Genomic DNA, 17,462 nt, shown 5'->3' on the forward strand with positions numbered 1-17,462 from the left:
CTTCTTCCTTTCCAATCTGGATTTCTTTTATTTCTTTTTCTTGCCTAATTGCTCTTGCCATGATTGCCAATACTATGTTGAAACAAAGTGTCAGGAGTAGACATCCTTGTCTTTTTTTTTTTTTTTTATCTTTAGAGGGGAAGAGAAGGAGAGAAATATCAATGTATGGTTGCCTCTTGTGAGTCCCCTGCTGGGAACTGGCCTGCAACCCAGGCATGTGCCCTGACTGGGAATCGAATTGCGATCATGTGGTTCGCAGGCCCACGCTCATAGACATCCTTGTCTTGTTCCTGATCTTAGAGGGAAAGCTTTCAGCCTTTCACTATTGAGTAAGATAAGATGTCTGCTGTGGTCTTTTCAGATGTGGCTTTTATTGTGTTAAGGTAGTTTCCTTTTTTTCTCCCTTAGATTTAGAGAGAAAGGGAAGGAGAGAGGGAGAGAAATATCAATGTATGGTTGCCTCTTGTGCATTCCCTGCTGGGAACTGGCCTGCAACCCAGGCATGTGCCCTGACTGGGAATCGAACTGTGATCCTTTGGTTCTCAGGCCTGCACTCAATCCACTGAGCTACACCAGCCAGGGCAGATAGTTTCCTTTTATTGCTAGTGTGTTGAGTATATTACCTCTTGACCAGATCATTAGAATAGTTAAGTAGCTGGTCTTCCTGCCTCTTATACTCTCTAATGTCTCTAAACCACAGAAAATGTAGAAAGAGCTGGGCAGGGATTAGAACTAGCCACCTTGAGGGGAGCTAGAGTGTAGGGGATGGGCAAGCAGCAAGAGCCCTGGTGCTTTCCCCCCAGGAGCCACTGAAGTGGAGAGCGGTTTTGGGGGTGAAGGGGGTCTTCTCTGCTCTCACAGACTCTACCCCTCAGGCCCCGCCCCTTAGGAGCCTATTGCCCCACCCACAGTTGGTTAGGCCCTGCCACTCAGCCATCTCTAGCCCCGTCCCCAATCCCCACTTGCTGACCCTTCCGCCCTGCACCCCCCCAGCTGGCCTCGCCCTATAGGCCTGGTCAAAAATCCAACATTACTTCCTTTCAAGGGCCCTGGGAGGAGGATGAAATTCGCAGGGACCGGGTGGAACCCCAGAGTGTGTCCCTGTCCTGGCGGGAGCCCATCCTTGCTGGAGCCCCTGGGGCCAATGGCACAGAGTACGAGATCCGCTACTACGAGAAGGTGAGTCAGAGTCTGGGAGGAACCCGGCGCTGCGTACCCCACCCCCCCCCCCCCNCCCCGCCCCCCCCCCCCGCCCGGCGCTGCGTGCCCCGTTGCTGTCCCCCTTTCCCGCCTGCTTCCTCTTCTCCTCTTCTCCACCGTCTCCTCCCAGCAAGAGCCCTTCTCACTTTCTTTCTAAGCATGCCCACTGGCCTCCCAAGTGGCCTCTTAGCTCCTTCGTGTCCCTGCACTTCCTCTTGCCCTCAAGGGGTCTGCTCATCACCAGCCAGGATCTTCACTTTCACCACTTTTGCCCAGTGTTTACAGCTGACAAAGAGCTTTCTCCAGGGGCCAATCCAGATTTTGTAGACATACAATTGGCAACTCTTTTAAGAAAAAAAATGGAGAAATATTACCTGATCTCAAATTTTACAGAAATGTGTGACTTTCAGAGCACATTGCGCAGTCAGGCACACACTGGGGCTCGGCGGTGTGTGGGTAAGTGTTTGACAGCCGGCCCTCTGGAACCGTGAATGTGCGAGTTGTTGTTACAGTTTCACTGATACAGAGGATATGTAACATCATTTAAAAACAATAGTAAACACGTACAGTGCTCCTGCTGGTCCACGCAGGTCTGCTTAAGTAAATACCAGCTCCACTCCCTCCGTGATCAGCAGTCCGGGCTCTGAACGCCATCAGGATTAGTTACCAGCCAGTCCGCAGCCCCAGGACGTCATCCTCTGAGAGCCTGCTGCACTGTGAGCAGGAGGAGCCTGTGTGAGAGGAGGCCTCCACCCTCACACTGTCCTTGTGGAACTTGGTGTCCCCTGCAACCAGTGTCCTGCTGCTACCTGAATGAGGCTGTAGTGCACAGAGGCCTGTTTTTCTTCTGTGAGGGTCAAGGGTGGGAGAGGAAGAGGAGGCTGACTGACGGGCCAGATGGGAATTTCTCCCACCTCTTCCTGAGGAGGCTCCCACAGGCGGGGAGCTTCCTGCTGCAGCAGTGGGGAGCAAAACCGGAGTTCAGTTTGGGGCGGGCCAGCCCTCCCCCACACTCGGTGTGGGCATTCTTCTGTCCCAATTTCGTAACATTTCAAGTGAAATTTTAATGCATTTTTCAATGATAAATATATATTCACTGTAGGGGCTTAGAAAATACAGAAAATTAAAATAGCCTTATGGAACGTATGATCCATATGATACGAAGGCACCGGTGAAGGTAAAGGAGGCCCCAGTGAGGTTTTCCAGTGAAGCCATGCTAAGGAGGTCGCCATTGGACCGCGCCAGGGCTGGGACTGGTGTGCAGCTGTGTGGTCCTTCATCTACAGTTGACATCCAAACCAGAACCTTTTCTGTAAGTTGTCTGGCTCCAAAACCCAAAGAAAGGGTTGGGGGATCCTTTGGAAGAAGCCTGTGGAACCCCCAGGGTGAGTGGAGTCAGCCTCTTCCAGCTAGGGGCACCCTCCTGCCTCCCTATTTCTTTTCCCCCACCACTGTCCCAGGAGCCTGGGGCTGGCCCTGGGTGGGGGCCTCATTTCTCCGTCCTCCCCAGGGTCAGAGCGAGCAGACTTACTCCACAGTGAAGACAGCCACACCTGCCGTCACCGTCACCAACTTGAAGCCAGCGACTCGCTACGTCTTTCAGATCCGGGCAGCTTCCCCAGGGCCCCCCTGGGAGACCCAGAGCTTCAGCCCCAGCATCGAAGTGCAGACCCCTGGGGAGGGTAAGTGACCTTTGCCGGTGGACCTGGGTAGGAAGAAGCCGGGGCGGGGAATGGGGCGAGGAGACAAATGGGAGGGGTGACTGTCTGTGTGATGAAGGGCGCCTGCCAGAGTATGAAACAGATGTCACTGAAGGCTGGGGGCTGTGACGGGGTCCACTTTCAATGGGGAACTGGATGGTGTGTGAATAATCTCTCAGTAAGGCTGTTACCAAAACAAAATGAGAGCTGAGCATCAGATACCCTGATCCTAAACCGCTCTGGCGTCTCCACTGCTCCACCCCCCCCTTTGCTCCCCTCCCCTGGCTCCTCCACCCCCCGCAACTGCCTTTCTGGATGCGCGGAGAGCATTTCGCTTCCTCTTTTGTCATTTCTCCTGCTGCTAACCCAGCCCTCGGGGTCTCACCTCTATCTATCCCAAGCAGCTCATGAAAGTATTTTCCTGGACAAAGGCAGTTCCCCCTAAGAGGCATTCTGGCACCAGCTGTCAAGATAATAATTCTCTCCAACCTGCTACATGAGTCTAATCCAAGATAGGAAGAGCTCTGAGCCCAAGGGAGGCGGAGATAAAATGTTGGGGGAGTTTGAGTTCTGGGAAGGGAGACGGCACTTCTTGCTCGACCGCCCGTGTGTGCCGGACCTCAGCCAGGTGCTGGCAAAAGGAGATTAGAGCCCCGTCTTCGAGGCTGGGGAGCGTGTGGACGTGTGGAGCTGGGCGGGGAAGGCAGATTGGATAGAGGAAGCCACCTGAACAAAGGCTCCTGGGTTTGGCTGGAGTGAGTGAGTGTGTTGGTGGGGGAGGGGGGTGCAGGAGCCAAGGACTTCCATTCATTTGGTGCTTTTTTGGTTAGCAGCTACTGCTCAGCGCCCCAGCCTCCTTTGCTGTGGCCCCGGCCGGGACAGGGAAGGGTGGGGTAGGAGGCCGCCCCTCCTAATCTGTACAGCATTTTTCCCCAGTGAGCTGTGACCCCAGATCAGGGTTGTGGGGAATGCAAGACCAGGTTTCGACACTCTCTTGTTCCATAACAAATCGCCCCAAAACTTAGCCCCTGAAAATGAACGTTTGTTATTGTGGGTTGTTTTTGTGGGTCAGGGGTAGAGGTGCAGCTTAATGGGGGGGCCACTTGACTCAGGGTCTCTCACGAGGCTGCCATCAAGGCGTCCCCTGGGGCCGCAGTCATCTCAGGGCTTAACTGGGGGAGACTCTGTCTCCTGCTCAGGTTCTTGATGGCTCTTTGATGGAGGCAGGCCTCGTGGGCCCCTCCGTGGGTCTACTCATCACACAGCGAGTCAGTTCTTTTAGACACTGTGTGTGAGCAAGAGGGCACGCAAGACAGAAGCCAGTCTCTTGTGACCTAGTCTTGGAAGTGGCATCCCATCACTTTTGCTGTATTCTGCGAAGGCTTTAGGAAGAAATGACCGTCCCTCGGCTCAGCTCTGCTTGTTTCTCTGGTTCTGTTTTGGTTCTACAGTGAAGTTTTTGTTTCTGTCTTTCCCAGTGGTGGGCACAGTCCTCTGGGGCAGGGATTCTGACTCATTCATTTCTTTCTCCTTAGTGGCAGAGGTACTGTTGGATGGATGGATGGATGGATGGATGGATGGGGCCGAGAGCTTGGGGTCCTCTTGACCTCTCCTTCAGTGAAACAATCCAGAGCAGTGGCTTTGGGGATCCAATTCAGATTTTAGGTTCATTATTTGTTAGCTGGGTGACCTTGAGCAAACGACACAACTTCTCTTCGTGTCAGTTTCCTCACCTGAAATGTAGAGACAGTGACACCTCGCTGGCCTGTTGTGGTGATGACATAGGGTCATTCAGTTCAGGCACATGGCACAGTGTCTTCAGTGGAGTAAGGACGCATTAAATGTTTACTTTTGCTGTAATTGCTGGGGAATAGTCTCGCTTGGTGCCTGGGGAGCTCAGACCAGGGGCTGTTGCCCCTGCAGAGCCACCTTAAGCCTCTCATTGTCCAGCTGAAAGGCAAAAAGGCAGTCCCAGGCCTGTCCGTCTGGACCCCTTCCCCTTTCTCTCAGAGCTGGGCTGCAGGGGGAGGCACCCTGGCCCCAGGCGGAGAGGAAGCTCCAGGTGCCACTGGGTTTGGCGGGACTGCCGCAACCGCTCCGCCCCTGGGAGGCAGAGGTGCTGCGGGAGTCCTGCTGCTGGCGGCTGAGGACACTTACCCAGGAGCCCCATCCTCTGCCGGCCTCAACCTCCTGCTTTTCCTCCCAGCTGCCTCANTTGTCCAGCTGAAAGGCAAAAAGGCAGTCCCAGGCCTGTCCGTCTGGACCCCTTCCCCTTTCTCTCAGAGCTGGGCTGCAGGGGGAGGCACCCTGGCCCCAGGCGGAGAGGAAGCTCCAGGTGCCACTGGGTTTGGCGGGACTGCCGCAACCGCTCCGCCGCTGGGAGGCAGAGGTGCTGTGGGAGTCCTGCTGCTGGGGGCTGAGGACACTTACCCAGCAGCCCCGTCCTCTGCCGGCCTCAACCTCCTGCTTTTCCTCCCAGCTGCCTCAGGCTCCAGGGACCAGAGCCCCGCAGTGGTCGTCACTGTGGTGACCATCTCAGCCATCCTTGTCCTGGGCTCTGTGATGAGCGTGCTGGCCATTTGGAGGAGGTAGGTGGCTGGTCCCAGCTTGGCTGACCTCTGGTGAGGCATGTCCCTGTGCTCACAGACACCTATATCTATGCCAGCATTTGTGCGCATGCAGGTTTGCACACGCAAGCACACTGCTGTGTAGATACAGGCATGGCCAGCATATCCCAGCCCCTCCCCCCTTACTGCTGCTGCGGCAGCCAGCACTGCAGCTAGCTCAGCCGCTCTGGGATGAAGGGGATTTAGCTCCTTAACTCATTAAATGTCAGAAGGCATCACTGAGGATGGAATCAAGCTTCGGCTGCTCCAGTGTGATTAGGGTTCTCCTGAGGCACTCGGAGGCCCCCAGCCTCTGCCCACAAGGGGTCCTGAGGCCCTTGAACATGGGCAAAGGGAAGAAAGGCATTAATTGTGTTGTGTGTGCGTGCAAGGGAGAAAGATGTGGGTGTGGGGCTCATAAACCAGAAACCACAACCCCCAGCAGAAGCAAGCTTGCAGGAGAGTAGGCAGAGAAAGGGGAAAGACGTGACTCTCGAGTCTGGCTCAGAGGAGATCCCAGTCCTTCTGCACACAGCGGAAGCCTCCTGGCACAGGCTCCCCAGGCAGGTACCAGGGTGGGGCTGAGCTCAGAAGGTCTGAGGCCTTGGAAATTCTGCATGCAGAGGGCTNTGCTGCGGCAGCCAGCACTGCAGCTAGCTCAGCCGCTCTGGGATGAAGGGGATTTAGCTCCTTAACTCATTAAATGTCAGAAGGCATCACTGAGGATGGAATCAAGCTTCGGCTGCTCCAGTGTGATTAGGGTTCTCCTGAGGCACTCGGAGGCCCCCAGCCTCTGCCCACAAGGGGTCCTGAGGCCCTTGAACATGGGCAAAGGGAAGAAAGGCATTAATTGTGTTGTGTGTGCGTGCAAGGGAGGAAGATGTGGGTGTGGGGCTCATAAACCAGAAACCACAACCCCCAGCAGAAGCAAGCTTGCAGGAGAGTGGGCAGAGAAAGGGGAAAGACGTGACTCTCGAGTCTGGCTCAGAGGAGATCCCAGTCCTTCTGCACACAGTGGAAGCCTCCTGGCACAGGCTCCCCAGGCAGGTACCAGGGTGGGGTTGAGCTCAGAAGATCTGAGGCCTTGGAAATTCTGCATGCAGAGGGCTGGAGTTCGGGGACAGGGGAGAGAAATAGGCCTGAGAGCCACAAGTCAGTCAGCACTGGAACTGCCTCTGGGCTGGGGGGACAGTGAGCGTTCATTTGGCACTGACTGCCCTTGGATGAGGCACAGAAAGTGACAGGTGGAGGGGACTTAGCTCCACCTGGGCCATGGGGAGGGGGGTGGGGCGGGGACAGGGCAGGGACAGGGGCAGGAGGGCAGAACAGGAGTGGCTCCTTCCTCACAGAGCTGCGGGCTCCTATGTCAGACCTGTTGGAAAAGCAGCCACAGACAGGAGCCTAGAGCACTGTGTCCTGGCCACGAGTTTGGGGGCTCAGCAAGGCTGAAGGAGGAAAGGGGGGACTCTGCAGCCAGCGGGAGCAGCTGCCACCTGCCCGGGGAGTGCCCGGAGACATAGGCAGAGGGAGCCAGGGGGTGGCGGTGTATTTCAAAACCTGCTCAAGGTCAGACGGCAGTGAGAGGGGAGCACCAGCCAGTCTGTGCTGACCAAGGGGCCTGGGGGCAGACTCCTCCAGCAGGCAGCTGCAGTGTAGCAGACCTCAGCATCTCTACCATGCACCCACTCCTCTCTGGGGCTCTGCGGTACTCGCTCTGTGCCACGGTCCCCTCCCCTCCACGTCCCTCCTCACCTGGAGTGAGTCCATCCTGGCTCAGCCCACTGGAGGGCGGCTTCAGGGGGAAGCTTCTCGTTTTCTCTGCCATGCCTCCATCCACTTAGCCTGTCTCCCTTCTCTTCATCTCCACCCCCCTCTCCTGGATGTCCCCTGCCTCTGTGGACGTCCTGCCACCATGCTAAGCGACTAGTGTAGCTTGGATGACCAGCATCAGTCCCTGGCTTCTGGGTTCCTTGACTTCTTTATTCCCAAGGACCTTCGCTTCTGTTCCCCACCACCCCACATATCCTTACAACGGCATGGTCGCCGCCCCAAATATCAAGCCACTTCTACTTTTGCCCCACGGGCTCCCCACGGGCTCCCTCTCCTTGCAGCTGTTCCCTCAGCCACCCCCGCTGCCTGCCCCCTGCTCTTCAATGGCACCCCTAGCCCCTCGCCCTCTGCACACCAGGTCTACACATCTGCCTGCCTCCGCAGCTACCCTCTTCCTCCTTTTACTCCAGAGGGGGTGCCTTCCTCCTACCTAGGACCTGAGCCCACTCCCTGTCACAACCCAGGAACTTGTACTGTTTATAATGTCCCTCCCCCACACACCATCTAACACTTACTGAGGGCTTAGCGTGGGGACCTGGCCCACAACCCAGGCATGTGCCGTATCTGGGAATCCAACCAGCGACCCTTTGGTTCGCAGGCTGGTGCTGAGTCCACTGAGCCACACCAGCCAGGGCTGTCCTGACTTTATTAAAGAGAAAACTGAGCCACTCAGTCCCACAGCTGCTGAGTGGAGGAGCCAGGAAACAGGTGGGTGCTGTCAGGTTCCAGAGCAGACCCTGTTAGAGCCCAGCCTGCACGACCACGCCCCCTGCGTGACGGACAGCCCTTCTCGCCTCTCCTGCTGGTATCCGACCTGGACCACCTCCCTCCAACCTCCTTTAGTGCCCGACTCCTGCCTTCCCCGGACCCCTGCTTCACCTCTTCTGTCCTTGGTCCCTGTGATATCACCACCCCGATTTCCCTTTATTTCTTTTTGACTTCTCTGGCGGTTCTTCTGCAATCTCCTTGGCCTCCCTCTCTCCTCCCCAGTCTCTAAATGTTGGGGTCCTCAGACTTGTTCCTGGTCCCACTTCCCACAGCTCCGGAATTTGTATGTCCAGAGCAGACACACACACATCCAGCTCCCTCCTCTCTGGCCCTCCCTGCTTACCCCGTAGTCCCTGCAAACTCAAGTGTCTACACATGTGCTTTTCATCCCCCTCCTCCCAGCCTTGGTAAAAGGTAGCACCATCAACTCTGCTGGGCAAGCCTTCCTGCACTCCCTTTCTGCCTTCTAGCAGTCTCCAAGCCCGGTGGCCCTGTCACCTAAATGTCTGAGTCCTCTCACTTTCCTCTCCACGGACACCCCACGGCCTGAGCCAGCGCCACCCCTGGCAGGGAGACAGCAGCAGCTGGGACGATCTTTCTGAAGTGCCAATGGCGTCATGGCAGGCCCCTGCTCCGAAGTCCCTCGGGGCGCTCCTCCACTAGGAATGAAAGCCCAGCCTTTATCTGGGCCAGCAGGGCCCTGCCTCAGGGGGCCCAGATGCTGGCCTGTGGCTTTGTCCATTGCCCTGCAGTCCTTTGGTCCCACAGCTGCCTCTGCCTCAGGACGCCACCCCGGTGGCCCCGGAAGGGGGTCAGGGCCCTTTGTGGTGTTCCACAGTGCACAGCCCTTCTCCTCTGGCCCTGTGAGTGGGCCGTGGTTGTCTCTCAGTACTGGTGCTTCTGGCCAGACCTGCATGTGAGGCCTGCCTGCGTTGTTCGCCTGTAGGGGGGTGGGGTGAGGGGCAGCTGGAGCTTCAAGTCAGGGGTGTAGATTTGGGCACCTCCAGAGTAGCAAGGAGGTACACTGTGTCTCAAAGTGAGAACACCTAGGCGTGCTGCTGGGGGTGAGGGGTTAGGTGAGGTGTTAGGATTACCTGTGTGTTTGCTGGGTTCAAACCAGCAAAACAAGAAGATCCCTCCCCTGGGGCACAGAACCCGTCCTTTTGAAGAGGTGCCACGCTGGGTGCTGGTGAAATGGGAAGGGCTGGGGCAGCCTGGCTCAAGGAATGACTCTGCCCCCCCCACCCCCCCAGGCCCTGCAGCTATGGCAAAGGAGGTCGGGACGCCCACGATGAGGAGGAGCTGTATTTCCACTGTGAGCTGTCTGGGCCTGGCTTGGGGTGGGGTGGGCGTCCCCCCACCTCACTCCTCATCCCCTTTTCTTGCTGCCATTGCACACCCCCCCCTCCAGCCATGGAAGCCCCCTTCCTCAGGATGATCTCTCTCTTTCCCTGTGTTCCCAGTCAAAGTCCCTACACGCCGCACGTTCCTGGACCCCCAGAGCTGTGGGGACCCACTGCAGGCTGTTCACCTGTTTGCCAAGGAGCTGGATGCGAAAAGTGTCACGGTGGAGAAGAGCCTTGGAGCAGGCAAGCTGGGCGTCCAGGAAGTCTTGTCCCTGCTGGGGCGGCAAGGCAGGCGGGGAGGGGCACAGGGGGGGCCCTGCCTGTGCCCCAGTCCCACCCATGCTAGAAGTCCCACCCCCACTCTGCCCCACTCTGCAAGCCTGCCTCCACCCCAAGTCCCGCCCCCGCCCCTGCCCCCATTCTAGACGCCCTGCCTTCACCCCTGTCCCCACTCTGCCCAGGAAGCCCCACCTCCACATCAAGCTGCACCTTCACCACCCAGGCTCCAAGGTGAGAAATGGCAGAGGGCTCCGTGACCCTGCTTGCCTACCTTCTCCCAGTCCCCAGGGTCACTGGGATTGCTCTGTACAGGCCCTTTCAGAGCTGGCCTCTGCAGCTTGCCGCTGGCAGAACGTTCGTCCAGGCCTTCCTGGGGCAGTAGGGAGGGGCCTCTGCAAGCCCGGGGGCCAGATGTCCCTGAGTCCTAGCTCTGGCTCGGTCACTAACGAGCTGCATGATCAGGGGCACTTCCCTCTCCTGCTCTGAGCCTCAGTTTCTCATCTATGAAATGGGCCTGATATCTGCCTCAGATGAGCTGATATGAGGGCTTCCCAAGCTCGGCACTCGGCCTGGCTCACAGTGGGTGCTCTGCCCCTCCCGGTCAGCTCCCAGCTTGCTTCTTCCTGTCTTCACACCCTCGGCCCCTGTGCTCAGAGAAGGCAGCCCCTGTCACCAGGTATCAGACTCTAAGCCTGGCACTGGGCAGGAGCCTGGGAGGGGCAGTGTGGCAGAACAGATGCCATCGTCACCCTTCCTGGGTCACACAGGGCTGCAGTAGCCCCTGACATGCTGGCACACGCAGGGTCGTCTCTCTGAGGCTCTGGATCCTCCCACTAAGGTAGGCGGGAGGAATCCTATTTCACACAGCAGGAATTAGAGGCTGCAGAAGGCAGGAAAGAGGAAAACCAGGTCCCTCTGCTGGTGCTCAGTTTATCACGACCTGAACCCCGGAGCTCTGAGCCCCAGGCCAGAAACAGCTCATGACCCAGGAGCTGCTCTCTCAGCTCACCCAGCTGGCTGGGTTGGCCAAGGCAGTGGCCTCCAGGGTGGTGTCTGAGGCGCTGTTTCCCCACAGGGCGGTTTGGGGAGCTCTGCTGCGGCCGCCTGCAGCTCCCTGGCCGCCAGGGGCTCCCCGTGGCCGTGCACACGCTGAGGGAAGGCTGCTCCGATGCCCAGAGACTCAGCTTCCTGGCCGAGGCCCTCACCCTGGGTCAGTTCGACCACAGCCACGTCGTGCGGCTGGAGGGTGTTGTCACCCGAGGTAGGCCCAGTGCTCCACAAGTATGGGGTGAGGATGACGAGGCGGGAGGTGGGGTGCCCCTGTACCCCGAGGCCCTTTCCTTAGCCATGAGAGGGAGCCCCTAAATGCTCAGCATGGAGGGAAGGTCTCAGCTGTTTTTCACTGACTCAGGGTGAAAAACCCTGACCCTGAGCCACTTTCGGTTCTAACTCGTGACACTCTGTGGGAAGGATGGCTTGGGCCCTGGGTGATCTGTGTTAGCAAACTTATTGCAGCTCCTGACCTTGGCCTTTGTCTGCCTCCTCTTTTGTCTGTCAGCATGGGGGTCCTGGCCCTCAATGGAGGGTTGCATGATTAGAGGGGTGTGGTTGTGGTTCAGGCCATTTAGGCCCAGGTCAGGACCAGGTGGAGGCACAAGCCGGTGGGGGAGCAGACGGCTCAGCCTGTGCGCATCTCCGTCCCTGCACACAGGAAGCACCTTGATGATCGTGACCGAGTACATGAGCCTTGGGGCCCTGGACGGCTTCCTTAGGGTGAGTGGTGTGGGCCCTGGGGGCAGGAATGATCTTGTTGTTTTTGGCCCCTTACTCTTCTCTTTGTCGAGACTTGGAGTTAGCATGATTCCCTGAGAAGGCTCCCACTGGCCAGGCCAGGATGGTGGGTCACAGGGCAGGCTGAAGCCTAGCGAGGGCGATGTGACTTCCCTGGGGCCGTGAAGCAGCGGGGGGCGGGCGTGCAGCCCTGGCCCCCATCTCTCCCTCTCCCTCAGCGGCACGAGGGCCAGATGGCGGCTGGGCAGCTGCTGGGGCTGCTGCCTGGGCTGGCATCGGCCATGAAGTACCTGTCGGAGATGGGCTACGTTCACCGGGGCCTGGCTGCCCGGCGGGTGCTGGTCAGCAGTGGCCTTCTCTGCAAGATTTCCGGCTTCGGGCGGGGCCCTCGGGACCGGGCAGAGGCCGTCTACACCACCATGGTGAGGAGTCCTTCGCCCCAGGCAAGCCTGCTCCTCCTTCCCACCAGACTGCCCCCGAGTCCCTGCCACCCCACTTTCAGCCCCTTCCCTGCCCCTCCACCCAGTTGGTCCCGAATAAATGCCAGTGTGGACACTACAGTGTGGTCAGCCTGTGTCCCTTCTCCCGATGTGCAGCCGGGAGGGTGGCGGGTGGGGTTCCATCGGGGACCCCGTGGGGAGGGAAACCTGGGGCTCGTCCCTCCCTGAGCCTGACCTGCCTGTCTCCCACCCACAGAGTGGCCGCAGCCCGGCCCTGTGGGCTGCCCCCGAGACACTTCAGTTTGGCCACTTCAGCTCCGCCAGTGACGTGTGGAGCTTCGGCGTTGTCATGTGGGAGGTGATGGCCTTCGGGGAGCGGCCCTACTGGGACATGTCTGGCCAAGACGTGAGTGACTGGTGGCTCCAGCTGCTTGCCCTCTGACCTCGGCCCCCAGTTCCCTGCCCCTTGACTTTCCAGCCCCAGGTTCCTCTTCACTGTTGGTTTGTTTCTAGGCCCTGCCTGGCTACCACTTGCACCCGTCTTCCCGGGCGGGGTGGGGGTGGGTGCACATGCGTGTGTGTTGGGAGGATGTAAGGCCCCGCCTGCTCTCCTCACCCNCCTACTGGGACATGTCTGGCCAAGACGTGAGTGACTGGTGGCTCCAGCTGCTTGCCCTCTGACCTCGGCCCCCAGTTCCCTGCCCCTTGACTTTCCAGCCCCAGGTTCCTCTTCACTGTTGGTTTGTTTCTAGGCCCTGCCTGGCTACCACTTGCGCCCGTCTTCCCGGGCGGGGTGGGGGTGGGTGCACGTGCGTGTGTGTTGGGAGGATGTAAGGCCCCGCCTGCTCTCCTCACCCCCACGGCCCAGGTGATCAAGGCTGTGGAGGATGGCTTCCGGCTGCCGCCCCCCAGGAACTGCCCCTCCCCCCTGCACCGACTGATGCTTGACTGCTGGCAGAAGGACCCGGGTGAGCGGCCCAGGTTCTCCCAGATCCACAGCGTCCTGAGCAAGATGGTGCAGGATCCAGAACCCCCGAAGTGTGCTACAGCCGCCTGTCCGAGGTATATTCCCACCTTTCCCCAGCCATGGCAGGTACGCTGACCTCTCACCTGTCCATGGGGCCTCCCCCATGCCCCAGCACAAAGGCCCTGTTCCTCCTACCCCACCTGTCCTGGTATGGCTGTTCAACAGCTGCCCCAGGTAGATCTAATACTCCCACCTGAACCTTCCATCCACCTTAACCACTTCTGCTTCTCCTGGATTTTGCTCACACAAGCTAGGTACAGTGACAGTTGGATACGTATCTGTGGTAGTAGTCCTAACTAATTTGTAGTTCCAGTAAATTCAACAAGTGAAATTAGTATGACTTGTCCCACATTACGGGTTGCCTCCCAAACTGTCCTGGGCATGTCCTGCCCCCAGACTGTTCCAGACACGCCTGGTACGTTTGGCTGGCTCAGGAGCAGTTCGCTCCCCACCTGCCTGAGTGTGCCGAGCTGCTGAGCCGCCAAGCACGCACCCACTCCAAGAAGACTCAGCACCCTAGTGAGCCAGGCCTGCCCGGGGCCCAGCTGCCTCCCAGCCTCCTGTCCTCCCGCCGCTGGCCTGTCCTCAGAAGAGGGACCGGGTCTGGGCAGCAGATCCCTGCTGTTGACTGGCCACTGCTGCTCTGCCCCAGGCCTCCCACCCCGCTGGCGGACCGTGCCTTCTCCACCTTCCCCTCCTTCGGCTCTGTGGGCGCGTGGCTGGAGGCCCTGGACCTGGGCCGCTACAAGGACAGCTTCGCCACGGCTGGCTACGGGAGCCTGGAGGCCGTGGCCGCCATGACCGCACAGTGAGTCTGGGAACCCAGGGGCTCTGTCCAGGCCAAGGGAGGGAGAGCAAAAGGTGGGGTTGAGCTGGCTGGGTCTGACCAGTCCATCCACACAGGGACCTGGCGAGCCTGGGCATCTCGCCGGCGGAGCATCGGGAGGCCCTCCTCAGCGGGATCAGCGCCCTGCGGGCACGAGTGCGCCAGCTGCAGGGCCAGGGCGTGCAGTTGTGAGCAGCCCTCTCTCTTCCAGGCCAGGACCCCAGGGGGCTCCAGACACAGCCTGGACAAGCCCCCCGGGCAAGCTGCACTCCACTCGAGGGGAAGTTTCCCCCATTTCACTGCCTACTCCTCCCACTTTCCCCATGCTGAACACCGTGGCTGACTCATTCCCTCTGGAGACGACCCTGGACAGAACAGCGTGAGGAGATGCAGGGTCTGAGACACTGAGGGGGGCTGGGTGGGGAGGAAAGACGTAGCTTTAAATCACTGGGCCCCTGCCCTTCCGTCTTCCACATCCACTGGGGCTCTGGGGCCTGCCCCACAATCCCGCAGACCCATGGGCCAGCAGGCAGCTCGCGTCCCTGCTAGGCTGTCAGTGGGCCTGGCAGCGACCACAGCTGCCTGGCCGCCCATCCTGGAGGGGCCTGCAGGGGCAGGGTCCTCAGCTCCTGGTGCTGGGGCTCAGCCCTGTCTGGGCATTGGTCCCGAGGCCCAGGCAGCAGAGGTGGTATTGAGCTCAGGGGCCAGTTTCTGCCTCCCTTGCCATTGGGCTGACAGCTCAGGATGAGGGTCCTGGCGGCGGGGCCACGCAAGGCCCTGGTGCTCCCTGAGGCCCCACTGGCCTCCCCTTTGCATTCCTTTTGTAAACTCGCTGGCTGGATTCCTGGGAGGGACATGAGGGGAGATTTCTTCTCCCCCGAGGGACCCCAGAGTTTGTTGTCCAGCCTGGGGGGATGGTGACAGAGAGACTCTCAGAGATGGACCCTGTTTCTCTGGCTGGCCCAATACTCACTGTACGGGTGTAGAAGACCAAGCAAGGCCCAGTGAGGAGCCAGGGCCAGGCCTGGGTCAGAACCAGGTGGCCCAACGCCCTGCCCAGGGGTGAGGTTGGCTCTGGAGGGAGGCCTTGGTCCCACCCTGGGACACCACCACTCTTTCCTGGGGCAGCCAGGGCCACTCTGAGGGGAGCCCTGGGGACCACTCCATCTCTGGCCACCACCCAGCTTCTGAGAAGCACCTCCCCACTCTGGCTTCTGTGGGCCTCGGATGGAAGTGGGCCCACTGAACTGGCCCCAGAGTTCCTTGTCCAGAAGGGCTCCCCCAAGGAATGGTGATGGTGAGACCATGCTTCCGCGGGACAGGAGGAAGGCAGCTGGATCTGGACAGGGCCATGGGGCTGTCTTTCCAGGTTACTCCCGGCATGGCTCTCTGGGTTTGGCTGTGGCGGGGTGGGATGGGCTGGAAGGAGGAGCTAAAGGGCTGGAAGAAGGGGGTGAATGAGACACAGAGCCAGCCCTTGGTGGGGCAGTGACCTCAGGCACCAGGAAGCACCCAAGGCTACCTCCAACATGGGGCTCCAGGGCCCCCTGGGAGACCGTGGGTGTGTGGCCTGGTGTGCTAGGGTGGCCGCTGGACCCCCTCCTGATCTGTGTATGTGGAGGGTGTCTGGAGAGCCTTCCTGGCTGAGAAGCCAACCTGGAAGTTGAGCAGGGCCTTAAAGGCGGGGGAGGGCTCTTTCTTTAGGGTGGATGAAGTTGTCAGCAGGCCAAGGCGGAGGGCCTAGGCCAAAAGGAGTCCAAGCAGAGCGGCTAACCCAAGATGGAGCCCAGAGGCTGGAAGATGCAGTGCATCTTTGGGGAGCACGCCTTGGTGGGGGATGGTGCCTCACAGCAGTGCCTTTGGCCTGGCCCTGGCAGCTCTTCTCTCCTTAGGGTCCCCCCCACTTCCTGTTTTCTGGGCACCTGCCCTGGCTCAGTGACTCTGGAGGTACAGGGGGAGACCCAGATACTGCTTCCACCTTTGATGGGGCTAGAGGGTCCCGTGCCAGGTGTCCTGTAGGCTCCGCACCCCGGACCTTTGCTCCTGGGAAGCCTGGAGAGGACATGGCGTGAGGACCAGCGTCCTGTCTTGTGTGAGGAGCCTCAGCTCCAGCAGCCACACCCTGAAGGTCAAAGTCCCCTGCCCCACCAGCTGTTCTGCAGAGGGGCCCCCATCGTCAGGACTTCGGTGTCCAGGGTAGACCTCCCTCCGACTGGAGCGAGGTCCCAGAGTCCTGAGGGGCCCAGCCTCAGCCCCGCACGGGTGCTAGTGTGATGCGAGCTGATGGCTCTCCGGGTGCCCTCTACAGATCTATTTTTGTACGGAACTTATTCACTGGACAGCGGGAGGGGCCTGCAACCCCCCCACTATGCTGTCTGAGCCCACCCAGGGAGGGGAGGGGCGAGTAGGGGAGGTGGTTCCTTTGATCCGTGCTGGAGATGTTTTTATAATTTGGGGTTCTATATGCAAGACACAGTAATAAAAACTTGTCTGTGATGTGGTGCCTCCTTCACTGACAGTTGTTTCACCATTAAGTAGTTTGTGTGGGAGGGTCCCTACCCCTGCCCCACGTGGTGGGCCTCCAGAGTCCGTGTTTAAAATCTCGCTGCCTAGAGACTAATTAGACTGCCCTTGCCACAGAAGGTCCCCAGTCTAGTGGGGGGCATGTTTAGGAAACATCACAGGACAGTGTGATCAGGGTCACCACGGGGGCAAGCATGAAGTAGCCAGGGGGTGTAGAGAAGGATGTCACTCAGTTCGGGAGCAGTAAACCAAAGAAGGCTTCCCAGAGGAGGTAACTCTCCAGCGGTGGTGCCATCCCCGAGGTGGACAGTGTGTGGGGAGGGAGTAGCAGGCTGGGCAGGGATGCAAGGGGAGGTCAGGAAATGACTAGCTTGGTTTTGGATGTGATCTGAGATCTGGTGGGACACACGGGCAGAGATGCGTAGGAGGTGGGCGCATGCTCGGTCTGGCACTTGGCACAGGTGTGAGCCGGAGGCAGCGCTTTGAGGGTCATCAGCTCGCAGGTGGGGGTGGAAGCCACGGGGAGAATGAGCTTGCCCTGGGCCGGCCGGTGGAGGAAGAGGAGCTCTGGGGGCGCTCTGATGCCAGGGGGCAGCTGGGGGAAGAAGAGCAGAGACAGAAGGTGAGGGAGCAGGGAGAGGAGCCGGGATGGAGTCGTGCCAGAGCCAGAGGAAGAGCGAGTGTTGGTGTTAAATGCATAGAGGCCAGGTGAGAAGAGGGGAAGGGGCCTGTCCGTGTGGGTGTGTGGTGACCGGGTGCGTTCCCCGGGCCACCGTCACAGAGTACCCCTGCTGGTTAAACAACAGGAATTTGTTACCCCGCGGTCCTAGAGGCCAGAAGTCCAAGACCAAGGTGTTGGCAGAGTCTGTTTCTTTTGAGGACTCAGGGAGGGGCCTGCTCCAGGCCTCTCTCCTCGGCTTGTGGGTGGCTCTCTCCCCGGTGTCCACTACGTCTCCCCTCTGTCAGGGTCTCGGTGTCAGGTTTCCCCTCTCTCCTAGTCAGAGTCACATCAGACCAGTCCACGTGAGCCTGCCCTGATGGCCTCATTTTAGCTTGGTGACATCTGTGAACATCCTGTCTCCAAATCCAGTCAAGTTCTGGAGGTATCGGGAGTTAGGGCTTCATA

The 17,462-nt window shown here is 59.2% G+C and overlaps 1 protein-coding gene across 1 annotated transcript in view; it reads left to right on the forward strand.

The window, feature by feature from the left end:
- The window catches only part of EPHA10 (EPH receptor A10), a 31,149-nt gene extending 14,818 nt beyond the window's left edge, over positions 1-16,331 (forward strand). The window contains exons 6-17 of the mRNA XM_037032473.1: positions 1,046-1,179; positions 2,711-2,882; positions 5,380-5,488; positions 9,358-9,419; positions 9,568-9,693; positions 10,805-10,990; positions 11,441-11,502; positions 11,739-11,942; positions 12,217-12,366; positions 12,829-13,022; positions 13,640-13,795; positions 13,891-16,331. Of these exons, the coding sequence (XP_036888368.1) occupies positions 1,046-1,179; positions 2,711-2,882; positions 5,380-5,488; positions 9,358-9,419; positions 9,568-9,693; positions 10,805-10,990; positions 11,441-11,502; positions 11,739-11,942; positions 12,217-12,366; positions 12,829-13,022; positions 13,640-13,795; positions 13,891-14,005 (1,670 nt within the window). The 3' untranslated portion in view covers positions 14,006-16,331. The remainder of the gene's footprint in view (positions 1-1,045; positions 1,180-2,710; positions 2,883-5,379; positions 5,489-9,357; positions 9,420-9,567; positions 9,694-10,804; positions 10,991-11,440; positions 11,503-11,738; positions 11,943-12,216; positions 12,367-12,828; positions 13,023-13,639; positions 13,796-13,890) is intronic.
- Positions 16,332-17,462: the final 1,131 nt, after the last annotated feature.

The sequence above is a fragment of the Sturnira hondurensis genome, unplaced genomic scaffold (genome assembly GCF_014824575.4).
Source record: "Sturnira hondurensis isolate 20B ecotype Veracruz unplaced genomic scaffold, ASM1482457v3 Scaffold0021490, whole genome shotgun sequence".
Classification (NCBI taxonomy): Eukaryota; Metazoa; Chordata; class Mammalia; order Chiroptera; family Phyllostomidae; genus Sturnira; species Sturnira hondurensis.